This window comes from Cervus canadensis, chromosome 17 (genome assembly GCF_019320065.1).
Source record: "Cervus canadensis isolate Bull #8, Minnesota chromosome 17, ASM1932006v1, whole genome shotgun sequence".
In the NCBI taxonomy this organism is placed as follows: Eukaryota; Metazoa; Chordata; class Mammalia; order Artiodactyla; family Cervidae; genus Cervus; species Cervus canadensis.
Window position 1 is genome coordinate 44,946,370 of NC_057402.1, and position 23,995 is coordinate 44,970,364.

The window sequence follows — 23,995 nt, forward strand, 5'->3', positions numbered from 1 at the left end:
CTACCAGGGAAGTTCTAGGCTTTAAATCCTATCATTTTTTCCCCCAGAGTTTACAATGACTGTCAAAGAAACATACTGCTCAGTGACAAACCTGTTGCCAAACACGCAGTATGAATTTTGGGTCACAGCTCAGAACAGGGCCGGCCTCAGCCCCACCAGTGAGCGTGCGGTGTACATGACAGGTAAGGGGCCACTCGTAGGACCTTCACTGAAGGGGACCCAGAAGTCTCGGCTTTCTTGATGGGGGCAGGGCTTTGATGTCACTTGGAAGGACGGGAAGAGCCTGGCACTTCTTTCCTTTTATTTAGTACACCAAATCTGTATGCCTGATATGACAGGGACATTTTTTCACAGTTGGTCTCAAAAGAAGATAAAGCACTGCCCTTGGACCCAGTTTCACAGACACACGTGCAGCCATCCTCCACTCCGGAAATATCTGCAAGTGATTCCCTGGTGCTCCTTTGGGCTGTTAGAATGCTGCACATTGGATGGCTTATAAACAACAGAGATTTATTCCTGTGGTTCTGGAGACTGGGAAGTCCAAGATCAAGGTGCCAGCAGGTTCAGTGTCTAGGGAGGACACTTCCTGGTTCGGAGTGGCCTTTTTTTGTGGTGTCCTCCTATGACGGAACTGGGCAAGAGCGTTCGTTGGGTTTCCTTGTATAATAAACCCCTTAAACCCTCAGGACCGAGGCACTTCTGGGAGACTCCAGGTATCATCACATTGGAGAGTAGGTTCCAACATAGGAATTTGGAGGGGGACATGATTGTCTAGGCTGAAACACCGAGTTTGCCTTTTATTGCACTGAACCTCTTGTAGGAAGAGAGGGCTTGTGATGTGTGCTGTGTTCTGGAGCACGAGGCTGGATGTGAACAGGAGGGTTGTTCCTCTCTCCGTTTCCCCTGCATTTAGCGCCTTGTCCCCCCATTATAAAAAGCAAAGAGATAAGGAGCTGCGAGGAGGCTGCGCTCATCTCCTGGGAGTCTGGAAACCTGAACCCTGTGGACTCATACACGGTGGAGCTGACCCAGGCAGAGACGCCGGGGGCCTCGGGTGTAACTGAGTGAGTCACAAGGGGCGTTGGCTAGGCACAAGAGGCCTCAACACAGTGACACAGCTTAGGAAACGTGTGGCATCTGGAGAGAAAGTTAAACACAGGAACCTTGATTTTAGATTGCTTAGTTTCATGAGAAGTAACTGAAACATTGTGATTGAAGATAAATGATAGATGAGTGAAGAAGTGAATAAGTGGTAAACCTGAGGTTTGCTTTCTTAGCCCAACCAGGGTTTCCCATTATTCATTCAACAAGTATTGAGTGTACAGACGGTGCCTGGGCACTGGTGACCCAGAGAGACAAATTCCCCACCCTGACAGAACTGACAGTCTAAGTTGGGAGAAATAGACAAAAACCAAGAAAATAAATGTTTAAGACAGACAGTAACATGAAGGGAAAAGAAATGCAATGAAATAGGGAATGCAGTGGAGGTGGAGGCTTATTTGGAGAGAGTAGACATTTGAACTGAGACCAGATGGATGGGAAGGGAGGAGGCCTGAGAAGAGTGGATGCAGGCAAGGCCTGAAGGGCTGGAGTGAGCTTCCTGCACTGGAGGAGCCAAGAAACCCACCTGGCTGGAACTTGAGGAGGAGAAAGAACCAAGAGAAGCAGAAATGAAAGAGAATTGAATTCAATGTACAAAGAACATCATGTCCCTGGTGGCCAGATGTCTGGAGGCTCATGTTCCCCTCTGGTTGGCAGAGATCTGGAGGATTTCACAGCTAGAAGAGGGCTGGACTCAGGAACCACAAGGGCCTGCAGATCCTACAAGTCTACAGCTGTGTACAGTGGAGTAATTATGGCTAGGCCTCTGGATTATGACCAGGCAGTCCAGAGCTTATGAAAGGCAGCCAAGTCCAGGGGCTGCCCTACTATGCACCAACCCAACTTTAGAGAAATGGAGAAGGAGGGGTTGGTGTCAACTGTTAGAGAGACAGATTCTTCTACACTAAATTCAGGGCTTGGGACCTGGCCATCTGTCCCCCCTGACCCCCAGACTATTTGTCCCAGGTAGAATTCATGTGTCCACAACCACATCAGGGCTTGCTAACCTGGGTTATCTACTTCTAGGGATCCTCAGGAGCAGGGAAGGGAGTTCAGTGGTCTGAGCCCCGCCCCAAATGGTTTGGATTTCCTTTGCAACTTGTGCTGATACTTTAAACCCTTTACACTGGGGGTCATCAGAAGGCTGGTCAGGGGCGGAGGTGACCTGGGCAGTGCTTACTCTCCTAGTATAGATGGAATCATGGCATCCCTGAAGAAGACAAAATTCCTTCACTGCTCTGGCCCCTTTTTGCCTGTCCAGCTTATCCCCACCAGCTCACCCTCCCTCACCCACATGGGTCATATTTATTAATAGTTCCTTGTACTTTCAATGCTTCTTCCTGCCACAGGGCCTTTGCACGTGCTTCTTCTATGAAAGAGACTCCTCTGTTCTCTTTCTTATCCATTTACCTCCCAGTCATTCTTCAGAGTTCGTCTCAAAAGCACCTCTCAGCTAGTGTACCTTCCATAATACACCATCAACTTGTCATGTTACCATCTTACGTTTCTTCCAGTGATGGCTTGAGAAATGCCTTTCTTCTAGACTGGAAACTCTTATGAGGGCAGCAGCTACATTCAGTTTCCCCCAGGGCCCCTCTATATCAGCTCTAGTCAGATCATTTGTTCATAAACACAGACTGAGAGCCTGCTGTGAGCCCAGCGCTGTGCTCAGCTTGTGGCACTTGGCCCCTGCCCTCAGAGAGGCTGTGGCCCTGCCAGATAGGCTGACACACACTGGATTCAACTGCATGCGCAGCCCACTGATGCAGCGTTAGACACAGGCTGAGTGCAGTGCTGGGTGCCTGGGACACGGAGTGGGGAGCTTGGAGGGGCGAGAGCCGCAGACAGAAAGGGTACAAGAAAATGAGAAAAGGGGACCCGGTTGGGAGGGAGCACTGAGGAGAGCCTCACTCCTGCCTGTGCCGCTGCTGGGGGTCAGCGGGGAGCGGCTGTGCGTGGGTCTGTCTGCCCCAGCCCCTCGGTGATGTCAGCATGCCTCCTCACCCAGGTCCGTTGTGGGCATCCCGACCTGCGAGTGCCTGGTGCAGCTGCAGCCCCGACAGAACTACACCATCTATGTGAGAGCCCTCAACGTGGGCGGCCCCAGCGCAAGGAGTGAGCCCGCTACCGTCCACACCACAGGTCTGTGCCCCCACCACACACTCACTGGACCCAGAGTTACCCCTTCATGGCAGACCCAGTACTGCTGTGACTTCATTGGAAAAATCGACGAATGTTTACTAATACGAACACATGGCCAATCAGTCTAGGAAGGGACTCAGGGATGATCAAAGCCCTGGGGGCCCATTTTACAGAAGGGGGCCACTTTATTTTTTCTGGCTGCACCACCCATCATGTGGGCGCTTGGTTCCCCATCCAGACAGGGAACCCGCACGCCCTGCATTGGAAGCCAGGGACTGCCAGGGAAATCCCCATTCTGTAACATTTTTTTTTTTACGTGGTCTGTTTTAACCATAATTCAGAGATGGTTGTACAATCTCCTCCCTTCTCTCTGCTGCCCTCATTGAAAGTTGGATTTTGCTAACCTTTGTCAAACTGATCACTAATAATTCCCTCAATTCCTATTCCCCTTGGCAAGCAGGTTGGAAATGCCTGCTCACCTGCAGGTATTTACAGCCTCCCAGTGAAGAGCACAGCCACTGGGATCAGATGGGCTTGGGGTTTGGGTTTTTTGTTGTTGTTGTTATTTTTATTCCTTATGTTTATTTTTATTTTGTTTTTTGAAGTGTTTATTTATTTGACTGCACCGGGTCTCAGTTGTGACACATGCGGTCTATTTCCCTGGCCAGGGATGGAACCCAGGCCTCCTGCATTGGGAACGTGGAGTCTTAGCCACCAGGGACGTATCTGGGGTTCCAATTTGAGTTCTGTCATCTACACCTGATGATAGGACCACCCTGCCCCTCTGTTTCCTCTTCTACAAAACGGAAATACTAACACCTGGATACTTGTAAGATGTGAATGAGATAAGACTCAACAAACCGCTTAGCTCAGTACTAGACACCCAGTAACGCCCGACCCATGTAAACTGCCATCATGATTAGCACGAGGGGCATCACGGGCAAGGTCCAGGCTCACCAGTGTCAGACAGGGAGCTAATGCCGGCCACCCGTGGTAAGGCCCCAGCCTGTGTGGAGTGCAACGTGGAGAAAGCAGTGGAGTGATTGGCTCGGGGCGGGTCTCTGTGTGCCTCCTCCCCTCACAGGCAGCTACTTCCCCCTGAATGAGCACACCTGCCATCCCTGGCTGACTGTATCCGAAGATGGGCTCACGGTTGTGCGAAACGAGAGGAGAGGCCCCACCAGGGAGCCAGTCCCCAGTGACACCCAGTTTACCAGGTACTGTATCAGCCCCTCACCCGAACAGTTCATCTGGGTATAGTGGATTATGACTGATGCAGCCTTGAAAGGGGCTTCAGGCTCTGACTCCCAGAAGTGAGGGGTGGGGGGAGGAGGCTGGGGAGGGGTAATAGGGGTCTGATCAATGTCAGAAGGGGAGACGTGGCCTCTTAGTGGGGTCCTGGGCTCCCAGAGCAGTGGGAGAACAAGGACCCAGCCCCTCAGTGCGGAGCCCAGAGCTCTCTCTCCCACTGGGCAATACTTTCTAACAAAACTCCTGGTGAAAAACCAAAGCTGGTGGAAGGAGTGATGATCATGCGGTGCAAGACCTGAGGGAGGGGTGTCCATCAAAGATGCGCCCTGTCGGTCTGGATTGATGCTATTTTCAGAACTTAGTACTTAAGGTCGAAATGATTAATTAATACCTTGCATGCAGTGCTAAATTGCTTCAGTCATGTCTAACTCTTTGTGACCCTATGGACTGTAGCCCACCAGGCTCCTCTGTCCATGGTTCTTTACCACTGGTGCCACCTGGGAAGCCCCCATTTGTACCTTACTTCTTTCCAAATACTTAAAGAAGACTTAAAATAGGGGCCAAGGAACTTCCCTGGCGGTCCAGTAGTTAAGACTGTGCCTTCCAGTGCAGGGAATGTGGATTTGATCCCTTGTGGGGAAGCTAAGATACCACATGCCTCACTGCCCCCCTCCCAAAAAAGGCAATATTGTAACAAATTCAATAAAGACTTTAAAAATGATCCACATAAAAAAATATATATAAAAAAGGGGGGGGCGGGGCAAATGTACCCTACTGAAATAGAAAAATCACAGCAGTGGATGAAAAAAAAAAGAACATGGCTTAACTTCAAGGGCTAATTTATGTTTTTAGGATTAAATATTAAACACAGTTCTCAGCTTCTTGGTAATCAAGAAAGAAAGAATTCTTGGTGGGCTAGTCTCAAAGTCAGGAGGATCTTCTAAGGAAGAAAGGACTTAGGGGGCCAGAGGGGCTACCGATGAACAACTGCATCTAGCCTCCCTGCCTGCCTCCTGGACTGTCTCGTAACTGTCTCTTCCTCTGACGCTGGCTCCCTGCTGACCTTCTTACTGCATGTGTGTTATGCACCTGCTGTCTGTTCCCTGGTGGCTCAGATGGTAAAGACCACAGGAGACCCTGGTTCGATTCCTGGATCGGAAAGACCCCTTGGAGAAGGGAATGGCTACCCACTCCAATGTTCTTTCCTGGAGAATCCCATGGACAAAGGAGCCTGGTGGGTTACAGTCCACGGGGTCACATAGAGTCGGACACGACTGAGCGACTAACACACGTCTGTGCCAGCTTGTGACAGCAGAGCAGCACACAGCACAGTGGAACACAACTTTATCCTCCTTGCCTTCAGCCATTCAACACTGGGTTGGCGGGGAGAGAGGAATAAGGAACAATAAAGTTCTTACCTGCGTTAAGAAACAGTATGAAACTGATCAAATCTTAAAGTTCTTATTGACTTTTTTCCAATAATTCTTGAGTTGGGCAGCCCCTAATCCAGCAGGTAGAAAGGAGGTCCAAAGAGCTGTACAGAATGAAAGACTTTTTCAGGTGGAAGGGATCTCAGGAACAAGGAAATTATACTTCCAGGCAAAAAAAGAAAGCAGGTTGGTTAAATGTCCACCGACAGAGGAATGGATAAAGATGTGGTACATATATACAATAGAATATTACTGAGCCCCTAGAAATAATGGAATAATGCCATTTGCAACAACATGGATGGATCTAGAGATTGTCTTACTGAGTGAAGTAAGTCAGAGGAGGAGAAATATCATATGACATCCCTTTTATGTGGAATCTAAAAAGAAATGACACAAACAAACTTAGAAAACAGAGACTCACAGGCTTAGAGAACGAACTTATGGTTGTCAGGGAGTAAGGATGTGGGGAAGGGATAGTCAGGGGGTTTGGAATGAATATGTACATACTTCTGTATTTAAGATGGATGGCCAACAAGAACCTACTGTTCATGCAGCAACCTGGATGGGAAGGGGGTTTGGGGGAGAATGGATACAGGTATGTGTGTGGCTGAGTCCCATCACTGCTCACCTGGCTATCACAACATTGTTTGTTAACTGGCTATACCCCAATACAAAATTTTTAAAAAATTTTTAAAAAGCAGGTTAACTGTGGTAAGGTTACTTTCCTTTAGGAAAGGTCAGGGGTCTCTCAGGCATATTACCTAACTAATGTTCTTATTGACTGGTTTAAAATTCCGTTTAGGGGAAGGTAAAGCTGTAACTAAGCTGCCGCTGACTGGTGACACGGGGCCTGGCACGCAGAGCCCCACTTTAGGCCTGTGGTCTTGTTCATTTGTTTTTAATATTTATTTATTTAGCTGCACTGAGCCGTAGTTGCAACATGTGGACTCTTAGTTCCAGGGCAGGAATCGAACCTGGGCTCCCTGCGTTGTGAGCACAGTCTTAACCACTGGACCACAAGGAAAGTCCTCAGTCTCTTTCTTGTTTAAGGAACAAGTGAACCAAACCTTCTTGTTACTGTAAAAAGCCCCGTTGCTGAAAAAGCACACAGGGTGGGCGTGTCTCCTCCTCACCTGTGACCAGCAGTGCACTAACCTTCTGCTCTTCAGCATCAGGCAGCTGAGCTTTGAGAGCAAAGGTTGTGCCACCTTGCAAATGGGGTGTTTGAACACCTGCCTCCACCCTTCCTGACCACTCACTGACTGACCCCAGCAGCTGGTTCCAGTCACTCACCTGCACAGCCAGGCGTGGGTCACCCCAAACGACACATACTTCTCCTTTCTTTTAAAACCAGGTGTGCTGCAGTCATGGGAAACCTGATTCCAGTCCGAGGGCGCCATTACTGGGAGGTGGAGGTGGATGAGTGTTCGGACTACACGGTGGGTGTGGCCTTTGAAGATGTCCCCAGACAGGAGGAGCTGGGGGCAAACCGCCTCTCGTGGTGCATGAGGCACGCATTTGCGTCATCAAGGTAAGGCGAAATCTGGGTACCCGAGATCAAAACGTGCTTTGCTAAGAATAGAGCGAGAGGTTTTCACTGTAATAAGTAAGGCCCACGCTATGTTTTCTAAAATACACTAAGATGTTTCAGGACTCATTTCCTGCCCCTTTCCCTGGTCTAGCTAGAAAGAGAAAGCAGCTCTGGGTACTTCTGATAAAATAGCTAAAATTTATGGAGCACTGATTCTGTGTTAAGCATTGCGCAACAACCTTACACATACGGTCTCATTTACTTCTCACAGTTGTGTCATCCCATTTACTTACTTTGGCTGTGCTGGGTCTGCGTTGCTTCTCGGGCTCTTCTCTAGTTGCGCCGAGCAGGGGCTACTCTCCCGTTGCAGTGTGTGGGCTTCCCATCGCGTTGGCTCCTCTTGTTGCGGCGCGCAGGCTCTAGAGCATGTGGGCTCAGTAGTTGTGGTTCCCGGGCTCTAGAGCGCAGGCTTAATAGTCGTAGCACTCGGGTTTAGTTACTCTATGGCATGTGGGACTTTCCCAGACCGGAGAGGGAAACTGCGTTTCCTGCATTGGCAGGTGGATTCTTTACACAGAGCCACTGCCAACATGGATCCCTCCAAAGACAGCATTCTTTACCACTAAGTGGTTGGTTTTACATTTATGTTCAACTTCAGTGTTACTAAATGAAGTTTGACTTGAAGCTCCAAATCCAACTTTTTTGGTAGATGTGGGCAGAAGCTTAATGGTTATGATTAATTCTGGTTTGCTTCTGCTGCTAAAAGCATTCTGTCCTCTAATGGAGGAAAATCCACAAAGCCCAGGCCAATAGACACTTCAGACTTAGAAGGCCATGAATGCAACCTCTCTCCATCTCAAAAATTGCAAAAAATTTTATCACCCCGCTTTCCCAGCATTGTTTGTACTATGGGACCTCTGACCCTCAGCTTGCTGAAACCTATTAATGCTTCACGCAGTGTAGCCTCGATCATGGTTGGTTAAATGTTGCCATGCCGAAGCAAAGGTGAGAAGAGCAACCTTCCTCCTGTAAGGTATTAGGACTAAAATGCACTCTAAAATGCACTCTGCTAGACCTCAGACCCAGTTTGGAGAATGCAAGAAACACTGTGCACTGAGCCACACAGTTTTTGAATATTCTGCCTGAAGTAAGACTAAAAATCAGTCTCCTCTCTTAGTTAAGAACAAGGGGCATAAAGGAAGTGTGGGCATCTGTGTGGAGTGGGAGGGGTAAGGCTAAAAGAAGGGTGGAAACGCAAGACAGAGTAGGACAGGAAGGGCAAAAGCTGAGCGCTTGAGCAGGTTTGTAGTCCCACCTTGGAAAGATGTCGGGGTGTGTGTGTGTGTGTGTGTGTGTTCACAATGGAGGACTTGCACTTATTGACTCACAGTCTTAGACTCTATAGGTGGTGGGAGGGAAGTAGAGAGTGACTGCTGTTGAGAAAAAATGAGGTGAACTGGGATGGAAACAGGCTGGTTTGCTCCAGCATGTTCTTAAGTGTTCACCCCAACTGTGTGGACCCACATGCTGGCCCACAGAGCTCTTGACATGTCCATAGTGGGCAGCGTTAGGCAACTCCCTTGGCTTTGGCTTCAGCCATTTCCAAAGCACACAGGAGAGGCAGCCTCGCTCCGTGGTGAAACCCTCCCCCAGCAGGAGAGGGTGCCAGTGCATACAGTTCTGAGTGGTGACGGCCCCCAGGTGCCCCACTTGGTTTGAAAGTTTAAGAATGGGATGCCTCACAGTACCGTGCAGAATATACGTAAAGGCCCCTTTTACTGCATGAAAGATCGTGAAGCTCCCTGTTTCAAATGTCTTTTATTTCAGGGGATTTACACATCTGAACCTTGAAATCCACATTTTAAACATATGATTTCTATACAAATTTTGATGCAGTATGAGTTTATGATACTGTGTGTTAAGTTTTCTAGGTTAAGTGGCTGCTCAAAAACAGAGTTTTGAAATGTAAGTTTCTTAGGACAAAGAGATGTATAGTTTTAGAAATGGCCTGTTACTTTGATAGTCATTTAATGAAGGAAAATAATAATCATAGGAGTATTTGAAAATTGAAATGTTCTGAAGCTTCTCCACAGAGTTTCTGAAGCTTTGCTATATCAACATTTAATCTTCAGGCATAAGTATGAATTTCTACACAACAAGAAGACTCCAGACATAAGAATAACGGTTCCCCCAAAGAAGATTGGTATTCTGTTAGACTATGAAAATGCAAAGTTGTCATTTTTCAATGTGGACATTTCTCAGCATCTGTATACATTCAGCTGTCAGCTTCACCAGTTTGTTCATCCTTGTTTTTCCCTGGAAAAGCCTGGCTGCCTGAAGATACACAACGGTATTTCAATGCCAGAGCACGTCACTTTCTATTAGCCCACTCTGCTTGTCTCTCTTCCGTACCTACCCCTCTCCCAGCCACTCACACCTCAGCTGCCTGAACTTGGCGTTCAAGCACCGTGCACCCAGTGTCACCTCTGGCTCATGTTATCTGGCAGACTGGCGTGCTGGCACTCATTTCACCTGATTGGATCCTGGGCACTGCCACCTGTGTGAGGCTAGGTTACTCAGTTCTAGTCCTGGCTCTAAAATGAAGGCTCAAACTAAACTCAAAGGTCTTTAAGGTTGTCAAACTGCATTGGTCTATTTGTGTATATGAAAAGTATCTGAGTCCCCAAGGCCTGCGGAGCTTGGGGGAGGAGGGAAGATTCATGTTAGTGGCTCTGGCTGCCCCAGCACTTGTGACATCTCATTTGTTGGCCAAGAACTGGCTTGAGAAGAGGCCATCTGCAAGAACCAAGGAAGCCGTATGCTCTTCTCAGCAGCATTCTCATTTTCCCAGTGGTCAGTGGCAGTCTGGGTGGTGAGGTTTCTCCCATCAAGTACTTTCTAAAAACCTGTTCCTCTCCATGGTATTTATGTTCTCTAATTTTGAAGTGACTTTTATAATGCCCGATTCCACAAAGGCAAGACAGTCTGTCTTGCTCAGCACTCAGTCCCCGAGGGCTGACACGTGCACAGAGTATCTGTTGAATAAAAGAGCTTCCTTTTCATCCACCCACCGCTCTTCAGCCTATCACTGCTCTACATGTGAGGGATGGCAGGGCTCGTTCAAGCTGTGGCAAAAGACCTACGACTACGAGATGGGAGGGGAGGCAGTGTGACAGAAAAGGGGCACCTGGGGCTTGGTGGCCAGGTTGGTAAAGATGCAGTATCACGTGCTTCCTGGTGTCACACACAAATACTAAACGTGTTGCTTTCACTGCATGTTGGGGACATGGTGTGGGGCTGGGGGGCCCTCGTAGGTCTGGTCAACATAGACACCAGTAGTTGCAACTGATTCTAGGAACTGCCTATAAGGTAAAGAGAACCATATCTGAAATTGGAAGGCCCGAGTTTGATTGCTATTATAGTCACTTTGCTTTAGACCCTAGAAAAGTCACACTATCTCCCTGAGCTTCTCCCTTTGAACAAAGAGAAAAATAACACTTATGTGTGTGCATGCATGCCAAGTCACTTCACTCATGTCTGACTCTGTGCGACCCCATGGGCTGTAGCCCACCAGGCTCCTCTGTCCATGGATTCTCCAGGCAAGAACATTGGAGTGGGTTGCCATTTCCTTCTCCAGGGGATCTTCCCCACCAGGGATCAAACCCTCATGTCTCCCTCATTGGCAGGCGGGTTCTCTACCACTAGCACCACCTGGGGAGCCCCTTGTCCTACAGGAGAGGAGATTTAATGACAAACATGAGAATGCAGAACCATGTATGACAGAGAGCGATGCACAACAGTCTTTTAGGAGAAAACATCCGTCCGCCAAGTGCAGAGCTGAGCGCTATGGGGAGAGGTAGTCTTCAGCCACTGGCTTTGAGGCCTCCTGCCTCGTTGCTCTCTTGCATTCTGTGAGCTCCATGCCCAGCCCTCTCGGCTGCATTTCTGGTTTGGTTGTCGAGTTCAAGTTTCCAGGTGCCAGTTCTCAGAGACAATTTAGTATTATGTCCTGTGGGTGCTTCTTTAAACATATATGCCCATCACTTAGGGTTTTGTGTTAACTGAAAAATCTTTCATGCTTCCCAGTGCATGCTGAGTCTGACACAAGGAACCCCTCTTATCTCCTATCTCAAAACCCTGCCTATTCATATAAATAAGAACTCAGATTCTTTTTTTTTTTTTTTTTTAGAACTCAGATTCTTAAACTCACAACTCAACCTGACAATCTTAAACCTCCTTACACACACACACACACATATATCTCTGCCCTACCCTGAAATAAAGAAGTAGCACAGAGATGGCTCAAGTTGCAATTAAAATATATGTGTATGTGTGTGTGTATGTATTCAAAAATGCTCTCAGCTACTAAAAAAACTGAGTAGGAAGTTGGACCTCACAGATCAAATAAGTTTGAGCACACGGTTCTAACAGGCTTTATTTCACATATAAGATAAAATGGATAAAAACTAGGCACGTATAAGCTTTTAATAAGATTTTAATCAAGAAAAAATGGTCTACAATTAGCTTTGACATTTAAAGTCCACTTAATTTAAACAAGGCAGATGACCAACTTCAAGCATCACAATTACTCAGCATAAAGAACCTTTAACATGTTTCTCATATTCTACAAGGAAAAAAAAAGCCTAGAAAAGAACCAAAACAAAACGTTTGTTTTTTTGTAAAATATTCTAATTCCTTAAAATGCCAAGAACTATCTACTGAAACTACATTTCAACAAGGGGCAGGATTTACCTCAAGGCCATGTTCACCTGCAACCTGCTGATAAATCTGTTAAAAAACAAAACAGAAAAAGATTAAAAAAAAAAAAATCAGACCACTGTAGCCACAATCCTTCATAATGGGCAATTAAGACAAAAGGTATCAAAATCTGTTCTTTTCTTAGCTTTGCCTATATCACCTTATAACGCTTTGAGCAAGTAATTAACATAAGCTTTGGCCTCCCCACCTTAACAAAGGGGAAAGGGAATATGTAAAACCGCCACCGAATCCTGGTGTAGAGTAACAGGGGTTCGGAGATTTAGAACACTCAGAACCTAAGGCACCCTTATTAGATGAGATTGCAAAGGTGGTTAGAGACTTGGGATATAAACTGACACTGGTTTCTAGAAAAACTGAATCGCCTTTTCTTTGGAGAAGTATTATGTTTAATAACTGACTTCCTGTTGATTCAAACAACAGTTTGCAAGCACTTGTACACGTCCAATAAAACATTTCTGAAGCTTGTGCTTGGTCATCAGTCTGCTCTTTCCATCTTCCAGCATGAGGTTTTCGTGTGAAAACCTCACATGGCTCACACACTGACAGCTGCCCCCAGCACGATTCACCATGATGCAGCATTCTGTAAACAACACCATGCTGGTCTCCATCCAAGGAGGTGTAGCCATCTGGAGGCTTCCTGGACGCTCCGAAGCCTGCACTACAGGACAGGTCCCCTCCTCCGCTTTCCTAACCAACCTCTCCAATGTCCAGTTGCTTTCCTATCAATTAAGAGTAAGAGCCTCATGGATTCGCGAAGTCTTTCTTCACCCTCACTCATCTCTGTATTTACTACTCCTGTTTTCTACAGGAAGATGATACAAACTGTTATTGCTGTTGGTAGATAAGTAGGTCTTGAATTCATTCTGCACACAAGACCTGTTCTATCTACCTTTTCATTTAGGAGGCTAAAAGCAGAGTCAGCTTGACTTCAAGGACTCTTATTTTGTTAGTCTCCAGAAGAACATGACAAGTCCAGCTTTTAGAACACTGTCTTCTAGCATGTCAAGATACTGAGGGAATGGTCATTTATTCCTTTTATAACTTAAAGCTTTAAGAAATTTGAGCTCTTACATATGGTTCCTTCACAGCAACTAATGGTTAATGAACCTAAATGCAAGATAACACTTTGTGATTTGGAAAAAGTCCACCCAGTCAGCATCTTTTCTGTCAATTAGGAAGTCTCCTGCAAGGAGCATTAACCATGAGTGAGGCACAACTATGCCCCAAGTCAGTAAAATGCTCCCAAGTATTTTAGAAATGCTACTGAACAGTTCATGTCTTATTACTTCAGAGCTTCTGAACAGTTCATGTCTTGCTACTACAGAGCTTCTTTTCTGCAATTCCCCAATCCCAGAAAAAAACATTAAGCCCAACTTACTAATTGATTGCCTTTTCTTCATTTTCCCCAGTTTGACAGATTCAGGTTTTTCTGCTCTATTTCCACCTCACTCAAATCCTGGTGGAATTAAACTGTCATTTATGTGAGCTATGCAAATTCAACTTAACAGCTTGCAACTGATTAAAACAACATGCAGTCACCCAGACAGAGCCAACAAAAATGTTTTTGTAGTATGAACTTGGATTCTAATCTTGCTGTCTCCCCTGTGCTCATTCCTAAGCTTAAATGTGGGGATCTCTTCTTTGAAAGCACCTTAAATGTCCTTATATTCAAAAAGACTGAAAAAAAAAAAAAGACTGAACTGGAGACAAGAATATAATCCACTCACTGGGAAAGAATCCAACAAATTGAGGTTTCCTAGCTATGCCTTTAAACAAAGCAGGAACTTAGTTTTTACAAATGGATTTACTGAGTACATACATTACTTCTTGGTAAAGCCGTCCTATTATTCTGCCACTCAGAAAGATTTACTACCCTCTGACTTCCTTTCATATCCCAAATACCCATCCAGTTACGGGGGGGAAGCAGCGAGAGAAGGAAAACAAGAGAAGCATGATCCAAAAATAAGGCTAATGCTCCGGGAAAAACACCTGGCAGTGTCTTCTGTTCAATTTAGAATTCAGCCACAGATTCCTGGAAATCTGGAATGACCTCCCCCACCCCGCCCCCCCATCCTTGTCCACCTGTATAAATGCCTGTATAAAAGTCGCTTCTTAGAAGTACTGACTAATTTTTCCTCTCTCAGGCTGAGTTAAGTGCCACACACTCACCTCCTTCAGAATACTTAAGTGGCTATACTGCCACTATGACCTATGTCTACTCCACTTGACTATAAGTCAATCAAAGCCAAGAACTGTGCCTTCATAATTTCTGAATGATCGAATCATGGAAACAACGGTGTTCTGCTTTCAAAGTGCTCATATACCTGAAAAAAAAAAAGAGACATCAAATTGTCTTCCAAAATTACAAGTCTCTTTATTAGAAAGTGGGTTTCAAATTCCGTGTCCAGGCAGGAGCAGGAAGAAGGATTCTCAACCTTTCTTCTGTCCCAGTATACCTCGGATGGATTCATAATGCACCTAAATGTACAACACCTCCCTCTTCATTCCCGCTCATTTCTTCTCCCAAAGACTTGTTTAGCAATCCAAAGAGAGCACGGTGTGGAGGAAAGAATTCTGGGTTGGAAATGAAACCTCACTTCTAGTTTGTCTCACTAACAACCTGTGTTACTTTCAGTCGGTCTCCTCTCAGAGACTGTGCTTCAATTTAAGATGAAAGGAGGGGTATGACATAGATGATCCTGTTCCACCTCTAATACCAAACGATGACGCTGCTGGCCAATTCGGGAAGCTTAAAAATGACCATCTGTGAGAGTACTTTTTCAAATTAATGCAACAGGCGCTGCTACCAGGCAGGAATCATCGACTCAGAAAGGCAGGGTTCGTATAGACTTTTACGTTACGTAACTTACGCAACACAGATCTTGCCCCCGTGAAATTACACCTACTTGAGTTTTTTCTTAAACTTCATTCTGGGTGTGGATTTCTCCCTTCCGTATCTATCCTCACGACTTTTCCGTGAGCTATTAAGCTCGTTTTCCAGACGAGGTCGAAAGAGCTGAGGACAATGAGTTAGTAACGAGACCTCGGTCGCTAGTGGCCTGACCCGGCGCCAGATACACCGACCCCTCACCTCTAACTCCGGTTCCCTGCCGCATCCCTGAAGCCCGAAGCTACAGACAGCCTGCCTACAAGGTCGCTGCAGTGATGCGCCCCGCCGAATGGCCAGAGAGCAGCCTTAGCTTACGCAACACAACGAGCCTGCTTTCCGGTATCCGATGTCGGTGGCAACTCCCTTCTCCTTCCTGCAGAAAAGAGCTCCTTCCGGTTTCCGGGGCGCCAGGAGGAAGTCCTGCCCCACGCGGCAGCGTAAGGCGGTGCGTTGCGTCGAGGCGCCGTGCGCAGGCGCCGAGAATTAAGCTTGTGACACTGTAGGAGGTGTGCTCTCCCCTGGGCGGTACAAACCGGAGGAACGCTGGACAGTGGGTTGTTGCTGCCGGGTCCACGGCCGTGGGGAGAGGCCTGGGAGCCATTCAGCGGCGCCTGGGAGAGCGACTTGGAGACGCCATCTTCTAAGAAAATAACCCCCTTCTCCCACAGGGGTCCTCCGTGAAATCGAGGCCCCCGTACCGCGTCAGTTGCTTGCGTTTCTCGCTTTGCTCCACCTGCCCCATGCTGTATTTAGTTTCTCACTGTGTTTCGGTTTTCTCTGTGGTCACATATCTTGCTTCAGTAATGCTGAGCGTTGGCTGTGCATCTTGCAGCAGTTAGTTCATAAATGCCTGGTAATTCTTGGCTAGTAGGACTGCTGAAGCTCAACTCATTCCTTTACTAGCGACGGGATTGAGCGCCTGCGTAGTACTGGAGTGGTCTGTGGGTATGGCACTCTTGGGGCCGGAACGTAAAGTAGAAGTTAAAGTTACTGTTGTCTTAGTTTCCTAGGGCTGCCATAAAGAAGTAACACATATTGGGTGGCTTAAAGCAACATATTCCTTTTCTCACAGTTCTGGAGGCTGGAACCCCGAAAGACTAAAAGTGTCAACAAGATCATGTTTCCTCTGAGACCCTGGGTAAACCCCCTCCCCACTTGCCTCTTGGTAGTTTCTGGTTCAGTTCAGTTCAGTCGCTCAGTCGTGTCCGACTCTTTGCGACCCCATGGACTGCAGCACGCCAGGCCTCCCTGTCCATCACCAACTCCTGGAGCTTACTCAAACTCATGTCCATTGAGTCGGTGGTGATGCCATGCAACCATCTCCTCCTCTATCGTCCCCTTACACATTCAATCTTTCCCAGCATCAGGGTCTTTTCCAGTGAGTCAGTTCTTTGCATCAGGTTGCCAAAGTATTGGAGCTTCAGCATCAGTCCTTCCAATGAATATTCAAGACTGATTTCCTTTAGGATTGACTGGTTGGATCTCCTTGCAGTCCAAGGGACTCTCAAGAGTCTTCTCCAACACCACAGTTCAAAAGCATCAATTCTTCGAGGCTCAGCTTTCTGTATGGTCCAACTATCATGTCCATACATGACTACTGGAAGAACCATAGCTTTGACTAGACGGACCTTTGTTAGCAAAGTAATGTCTCTGCTTTTTAATATACCATCTAGGTTGGTCATACCTTTTCATCCAAGGAGCAAGCGTCTTTTAATTTCATGGCTGCAGTCTCCATCTGCTTTTATTTTGGAGCCCAAGAAAATAAAGTCTGCCACTGTTTCCATTGTTTCCCCAAGTATTTGCCATGAAGTGATGGGACCAGATGCCATGATCTTAGTTTTCTGAATGTTGAGTTTTAAGCCAGCTTTTTCACTCTCCTCTTTCACTTTCGTCAAGAGGCTTATTAGTTCTTCTTCACTTCCTTCCATAAGAGTGATGTCATCTGCATGTCTGAGGTTATTGATATTTCTCCCAGCAATCTTGATTCCAGCTTGTGCTTCATGCAGCCGGGCATTTCACATGATGTACTCTGCATGTAAGTTAAATAAGGGTGACAGTTTACAGCCTTGTATTCCTTTCCCAATTTGGAACCAGTCCATTGTTGCATGTACAGTTCTAACTTTTGCTTCTTGACCTGCATACAGTTTTCTCAGGAGGCAGGTAAGGTGGTCTGGTATTCCCATCTCTTGAAGAATGTTCCACAGTTTGTTGTGATCCACACAGTCAAAGACTTTGGTGTAGTCAATAAAGCAGAAGTAGATGTTTTTTTTTGGAATTATCTTGCTTTTTCTATGATCCAGCAGATGTTGGCAATTTGATCTCTGGTTCCTTTGCCTTTTCTAAATCCAGCTTGAACATGTGGAAGTTCATGGTTCATGTACTGTTGAAGCATAGGTCGGAGCATTTTGAGCGTTACTTTGCTGGCATGTGAGATGAGTGCAATCGTGCAGTAGTTTGAACATTCTTTGGCATGACCTTTCTTTGGGATTGGAATGAAAACTGACCGTCAGTCCTGTGGCTACTGCTGCATTTTCCAAGTTTGCTGCCATATTGAGTGCAGCACTTTAGCCACAACATCCTTTAGGATTTGAAATAGCTCAGCTGGAATTCCATCACCTCTGCTAGTTTTGTTCATACTGATGCTTCCTAAGGCCCACTTGACTTCACATTCCAGGATGTCTGGCTCTAGGTGAGTGATTACACCATCACTCGGGGTCATGAAGATCTTTTTTGTATGGTTCTTCTGTGTATTCTTGCCACCTCTTCTTAATATTTTCTGCTTCTGTTAGGTCCATACCATTGCTGTCCTTTATTGTGCCCATCTTTGTGTGAAATATTGCCTTGATATCTCTAGTTTTCTTGAAGAGATCTCTAGTCTTTCCCATTCTTTGTTTTCCTCTATTTCTTTGCAGTGATCCCTGAGGAAGACTTTTTTTATCTCTCCTTGCTATTCTTTGGAACTCTGTATTCAGATGGATTTATCTTTCCTTTTTTCCTTCGCCTTTTGCTTCTCTTCTTTTCTCAGCTATTTGTGAGGCCTCCTCAGACAACCGTTTGCCTTTTTGCATTTCTTTTTCATGGGAATGGTTTTGATCACTGCCTCCTGTATAATATCACAAACCTCCACCCATAGTTCTTCAGGCACTCTATCAGATCTAATCCCTTGAATCTATTTGTTACTTCCATTGTATAATCGTAAGGCATTTGATTTAGGTCATACCTGAATGGTCTAGTGGTTTTCACTACTTTCTTCAGTTTCAGTCTGAATTTTGCAGTAAGGAGTTCATGATCAGAGCCACAGTCAGTTCCTGGTCTTGTTTTTGCTGACTGTATAGAGTTTCTCCATCTTTGGCTGCAAATAATATAATCAGTCTGATTTCGATATTGACCATTTGGTGATGTCCATTTGTAGACTCAACTCTTGTGTTGTTGGAAGAGGGTGTTTGCCATGACCAATGCATTCTCTTGGCAAAACTCTGTTAGCCTTTGCCCTACTTGATTTTGTACTCCAAGGCCAAAGTTGCCTGTTACTCCAGGTATCTCTTGACTTCCTGCTTTTGCATTCCAGTCCCCTATGATGAAAAGGACATCTTTTTTGGTGTTAGTTCTAGAAGGTCTTGTAGGTCTTTATAGAACTGTTCAGCTTCAACTTCTTTGGCATTAGCAGTTGGGGCATAGACTTGGATTACTGTGATACTGAATGGTTTACCTTGGAAACGAGCAGAGATTATTCTGTCGTTATTGAGATTGAACCCAAGTAATGCATTTTGAACTCCTTTGTTGACTGTGAAGGCTACTCCATTTCTTCTAAGGGATTGTTGCCCACAGTAGTAGATATAATGGTCACCTGAATGAAATTCGTCCATTCCAGTCTATTTTAGTTCACTGATTCCTTAATGTCGGTGTTCACCCTTGCCATCTCCTGTCTGAGCACTTCCAGTTTACCTTGATTCATGGACCTAACATTCCAGGTTCCTATGCAATATTGTTCTTTACAGCTTCAGACTTCCATCACCAGTCACATGCACAACAGGGCATTGTTTCTGCTTTGGCTCCATCTCTTCATTCTTTCTGGATCTATTTCTCCACTCTTCTCTAGTAGCAAATTGGGCACCTACCAACCTGGGGAGTTCATCTTTCAGTGTCATATCTTCTGTCTTTTCATACTGTTCATGGGGTTCTCAAGGCAGGAATACTGAAGTCGTTTGCCATTCCCTTCTCCAGTTTCTGGTGCTGTCCAACAGTCCTTGATGTTCTGTGCTTATAGCTACTCCTTACTCCAGTCTCTTAACTCTGTTCTCCTTATGTTTCTTCTCTTAAAAGATGGGATGGAAGGTCCAGCCTCCTCCAGTATGACCTAAGTTTAACTGATTACATCTGCAATGGCACTGATTCCAGGTAAAGTCACATTCGAAGGTCCAGGAAGGACATGAGTGGGAGAGGATTTGATACTATCCAACCCAGAATAGCTGCCAAAGAGCCTAAGAAGTAGGCAAGCCAAATACTGACAATCAACAGCTGTAGTACAAGTGAACTCAAACGTATTTTAGTTGGATCTGAGAAGTTTTCATGGACACTGGGCCTTCCCAGGTGGCGCTGATGGTCAAGAAAGCACCTGCCAGTGCAGGAGATGTAAGAGACACAGGGTTTCATCCCTGGGTCGGGAAGATCACCTGGAGGAGGACATGACAACCCACTCCAGTATTCTTGCCTGGAAAACCTCATGGACAAAGGAGCCTGGCGGACCACAGTTCATAGGGTCACAAAGAGTCAGACATGAACAAAATGACTTAGCGCGCACACACAGACCCCCCCCCCACACACACACGGTGAGGGGTGGGTAGAGTTTGGAGGTGTCATTCGTAGATCATCACAGCATGCTTGGCAAACAGACAGCACTGACAAGCACTGGTTGAAATGTAAAAAGAAGTTAGGTTAAAGCAGGAGGGATCTTGAATGCAGGCTGAAGAGTTTGGAGTCTGCTCTGTATGTTAAAAGAATAAATTGAAATGTTTCAGGATGTGGGGGTTGTGCTTTGAAGATTAATTAGTAACTTGAGCCAAACTTCTGTTGTGTTCCTTACTCCAATTTAATGAGTATTAATCCCATCCTCTAATACCCTGTGCTTTTTCTTCCTGGTGTCCCTGCTCATGCCATCCTTTATTTCTGGAATGTTGCTTTTAGGCCATGTGATTTTCACTTGTTGACATCTATATATATTTTGTCATGGAAATTGTGCTGTGATATGAGGTGGGGAGGAGAGTTGTTCCACTTACTATTTGTTTAAATCGAAGTATAGTTGATTTACAGTGTCGTGTTTCAGGTTACAGAAAAGTGACTCATATAGATTCTCTTTCAGATTCTTCTCCATTATAGGTTATTACAAGACACTGAATATAGTTCCCTGTACTTCAGTTCCCCATGTGTTCCCTTGCTGCTTACCTATTTTATATGTGGTAATGTGTATGTATTAATCCCATACTCCTAATTTATCCCCCTCTTCCCCTTTGGTAACCATAAGTTTGCTTTACATGTCTGTGTCTATTTTTATTTTGTAAATAAAAAATGCTTTCTATGTCTGTGTCTATTTTTGTTTTGTAAATAAAAAATGTTTTGTATCAATTTTTTAGATTCCACATATAAAGGATATCATATGCTATTTGCCTTTCTCTGTCTGACTGACTTCACTTAATCTCTAGGTCTATCCATGTTGCTGCAAATGGCGTTATTTTATTCTCTTTATGGCTGAGTAATATTCCATTGCATATATGGAATATTATCTTCTTTCTCCATCGTCTGCCAACGGGCATTTAGGTTGCTTCTGTGTCTTGACTATTATAAACCGTGCTGCTGTGAACATTGGGGTACAGGTATCTTTTAGAATTAGAGCTTTTGTCTTTTCTGAGTATATATCCAGGAGTAGAATTTTTGGATCATGTGGTAACTCTAAGGATTTTTTAAGGAACCTCCAGACTGTTCTCCATAGTGGTTACATCAAATTTACATTCCCACCAACAGTATAGGTGGGTTCCCTTTTCTCCACACCCTCTCCAGCATACTTTTTGTTGATGGCCATTCTGATCTGTGTGAGGTGATACTTCATTGTAGTTCATCCTTATTTTATATTGTTAGTATCCCCCTGATGGCACAAGCAAGCAAACAACAACAAAAAACACTAGAGACCAAACTCACATAGATACAGTCTTCTAAAGTAAAATATTTGCAAATTAATCCCATACTCCATTTGGAACAAGAAAGCATTTATGCAATGATTTAATATTAGAAAAATCTGTTGCTACAAATCATTTATATAGTTTAGAAGTTTTAAAAAACTATATGATCACCTCAACTGATAAAATGTTTTCTGAAATAATTCAGTATCTACTTACAACACTTTCAGCAAAATGGGAATGGATAAATTGCAAGTTGATAAAATGCACCATAAATCTATAGTAAACATTGTGCATACTGATGAAACATTAGAGACACTGAAGTCAGGAAAAAATAGATAGCCTCTTTCACTGCTAGTGTTTAACATGGGTTAGATTTTGTAGCTAATGCAGCAAAACAAGAAAAAGGCAAGATTGGGAAAGGAAGAAGCAAAAATATTATTTTCAGATGATGTGATTTTCTTTCTAAAAAATGCAGGAGAATTAAATGACAAACTATTAGAACTAATTAAATGGTTCAGCAAAGTGGCTAACTTAATATATAAAAACTTAAAATTGTGTTATATGTCAGTAATAAAATAGAAAAAAAGAGTCCATCAGAATACAGTGAACAAAAGATGTACAGTAATATGAATATTATTGAAAGACATGAAAGGTTTAATTAAATGAAGATTTTCATGTTCCAGGATTGGAAAAATTCAGTGTTTTAAAGATAAAATTTTATGGCAAAAGTTTTTGATACTGTGCTTATTAAAATACTGATAGGCTGTCCAAATAACTTTATTTGGCCAAAGTATATTATTTTCTATATACTCCTATGTGCAATTTATTGATATTTTATTTAGACTATATTTCTTATTAGTGAGATTGGCATGTAGGATTTTTTGGTACTATATTAAGCACATGTTGGTATTTTAAATTATATGAGATACCTTAAAATAGGGAGCATTTCTCATTTCTTTATGGTCTGAAATAATTGAAGTAACTTTAGAATTATCTGCTCTTTTAAGACTAAATAGAGAGCTTGATTGTGAAACTATATTGTATGAAGCATTATTATATGTGAATTTTAAATAAAGTGTCTGCTCTCTTCTGTGATAACTGAATTACTCATCTTTCCTACTTTTTCTGGTGTCAATTATAATTTATACTTTGCTTGGAAGTCATCCATTTCCAAAAGGATTTTTAAATTAGTTGTCATTATGTTAGACGTAAAATTCTCTTATGATTTTAAAAATCTGTTCTACATATGTGGTTGTTTCCTTTCTCATTCCTAAACTTACATATTTTTTTCTTTCTTTTTTTCTAAATCAGGCGCACAAGGGATTTATTTTCTTGAACTTTTCAAGGAATTGGATTTGGAGTTTGTTTTTCTAGTATTTTTCTGTTTTTGTTTTTGTGATAGTTCTTCCTACTGTTATTTGTTGTTCTTTTCTAACTTCTAAATATGAATCTATTTTCATTTATTTATTTATTTTTGGCTATGTCAGGCCTCAGTTGCAGCACAAGCTTAGTTGCCCTGAGGCATGTGGGATCTTAGTTCCCCCACTAGGGATCAAACCCCCATCCCTTGCATGGGAAGGAGGGTTCTCTTTTTATACTCATTTATTTATGTTTGGCTGTGCTGAGTCTTCAGAGCTGTTCCCGAGCTGCTTTGTGTAGTTGCAGTGCACCAGCTTCTCATTGCAGCGGCTTCTCTTGTGGAGCCCGGGCTGGAGGTCACAGGGACTCAGTAGATTGGCCTCCTAGGCTGTGGAGCACAGGCTCAGTAGTGACCCACGGGCTTAGTTGCTCCGCAGCATGTGGAATCTTCCCAAACCAGGGATTGACTGTGTGTCTCCTGCATTGGCAGATGGATCCTTTATACCACTGAGCCACCAGCGAAGCCCCAGAAGACAGATTCTTAACCACTGAACTTACCAGGGGAGTCCCTAAACACAAACCTAAGATTCTTTATTTTTTTAAAGTGCCTTCACTTTTAGTCTTTTGTTTTTAATGAAGACATCTTAAAGGCATGAATGTGCCTCTGAATACCTCAGTCTAGGTTACAGCCCTCTTTCTCTTCCATTCTAGTTGGTTTTCTCCAGTGTAATAACTTTATTTATTTGATTGCGCCTGGTCTTAGTTGTGGCACGCAGTATCTTTAGTTGTGGCGTATGGGATCTAGCTCCCTGACCAAGGATTGAACCCAGGCCCCCTGCATGGAGGTGTGAAGTCTTAGCCACTGGACCACTAGGGAAATCTTGTGATGACCTTAATCATCTCTATTTTGATAAGCCTCAAATTAACTCTTTAGTCTTGGCAGTTTTCCCCTGAACTCTCTACTCCCACATCCAGACATTAACCTCCCTTCTCCAATTGATATTTAATGCACAGCTCAAGCTTCACAGGTGTAAAATTAAACTCGTGATGTCTGCCACCCTCAAACTGTTCTTCCTATAGTATTCCTCACCTTATGATACCAGCATTCACCCAGTCACTTGGTCAGAAACTTTGAAGTCATCTTTGATGCCTTTCTTTCAAACACATTCTACATTAAACCCATCAGCAAATGAATTCTACTTTAAAATACATATACTGAATCTGATCACTTCTTGTCCCCAGTGTAAATACTAACCTGGTCCTAGCCTCCAACGTCTTTACCGGGATTGCTGGCTGAGCACCCTAACTGGATTCTCTGTTTATGCCCTTGTCACTCTCT

At 44.4% G+C, this 23,995-nt stretch overlaps 1 protein-coding gene, 1 long non-coding RNA gene and 1 other non-coding gene across 7 annotated transcripts in view; 1 reads left to right on the top strand and 2 right to left on the bottom strand.

The window, feature by feature from the left end:
• The window catches only part of FSD2 (fibronectin type III and SPRY domain containing 2), a 36,800-nt gene extending 26,279 nt beyond the window's left edge, over positions 1–10,521 (top strand). The window contains exons 9-14 of the mRNA XM_043489535.1: positions 48–182; positions 914–1,064; positions 3,110–3,243; positions 4,328–4,460; positions 7,279–7,455; positions 9,588–10,521. Of these exons, the coding sequence (XP_043345470.1) occupies positions 48–182; positions 914–1,064; positions 3,110–3,243; positions 4,328–4,460; positions 7,279–7,455; positions 9,588–9,840 (983 nt within the window). The 3' untranslated portion in view covers positions 9,841–10,521. The remainder of the gene's footprint in view (positions 1–47; positions 183–913; positions 1,065–3,109; positions 3,244–4,327; positions 4,461–7,278; positions 7,456–9,587) is intronic.
• Positions 10,522–11,932: 1,411 nt separating this feature from the next.
• Positions 11,933–15,436, bottom strand: LOC122454870. 5 transcript variants are annotated; one of them, XR_006273551.1, is made up of 4 exons: positions 15,141–15,319; positions 14,404–14,558; positions 13,613–13,690; positions 11,933–12,243 (listed from the first exon to the last, which is right to left on the bottom strand). It is a non-coding gene; the product is annotated as an uncharacterized LOC122454870 (long non-coding RNA). The 5 variants fall into 5 exon arrangements; XR_006273549.1 differs by having other exon boundaries at positions 11,933–13,690; XR_006273552.1 differs by having other exon boundaries at positions 11,933–12,953; positions 13,613–14,558.
• On the bottom strand, positions 13,064–13,191 carry LOC122419910. The gene has a single exon (XR_006263116.1).
• Positions 15,437–23,995: the final 8,559 nt, after the last annotated feature.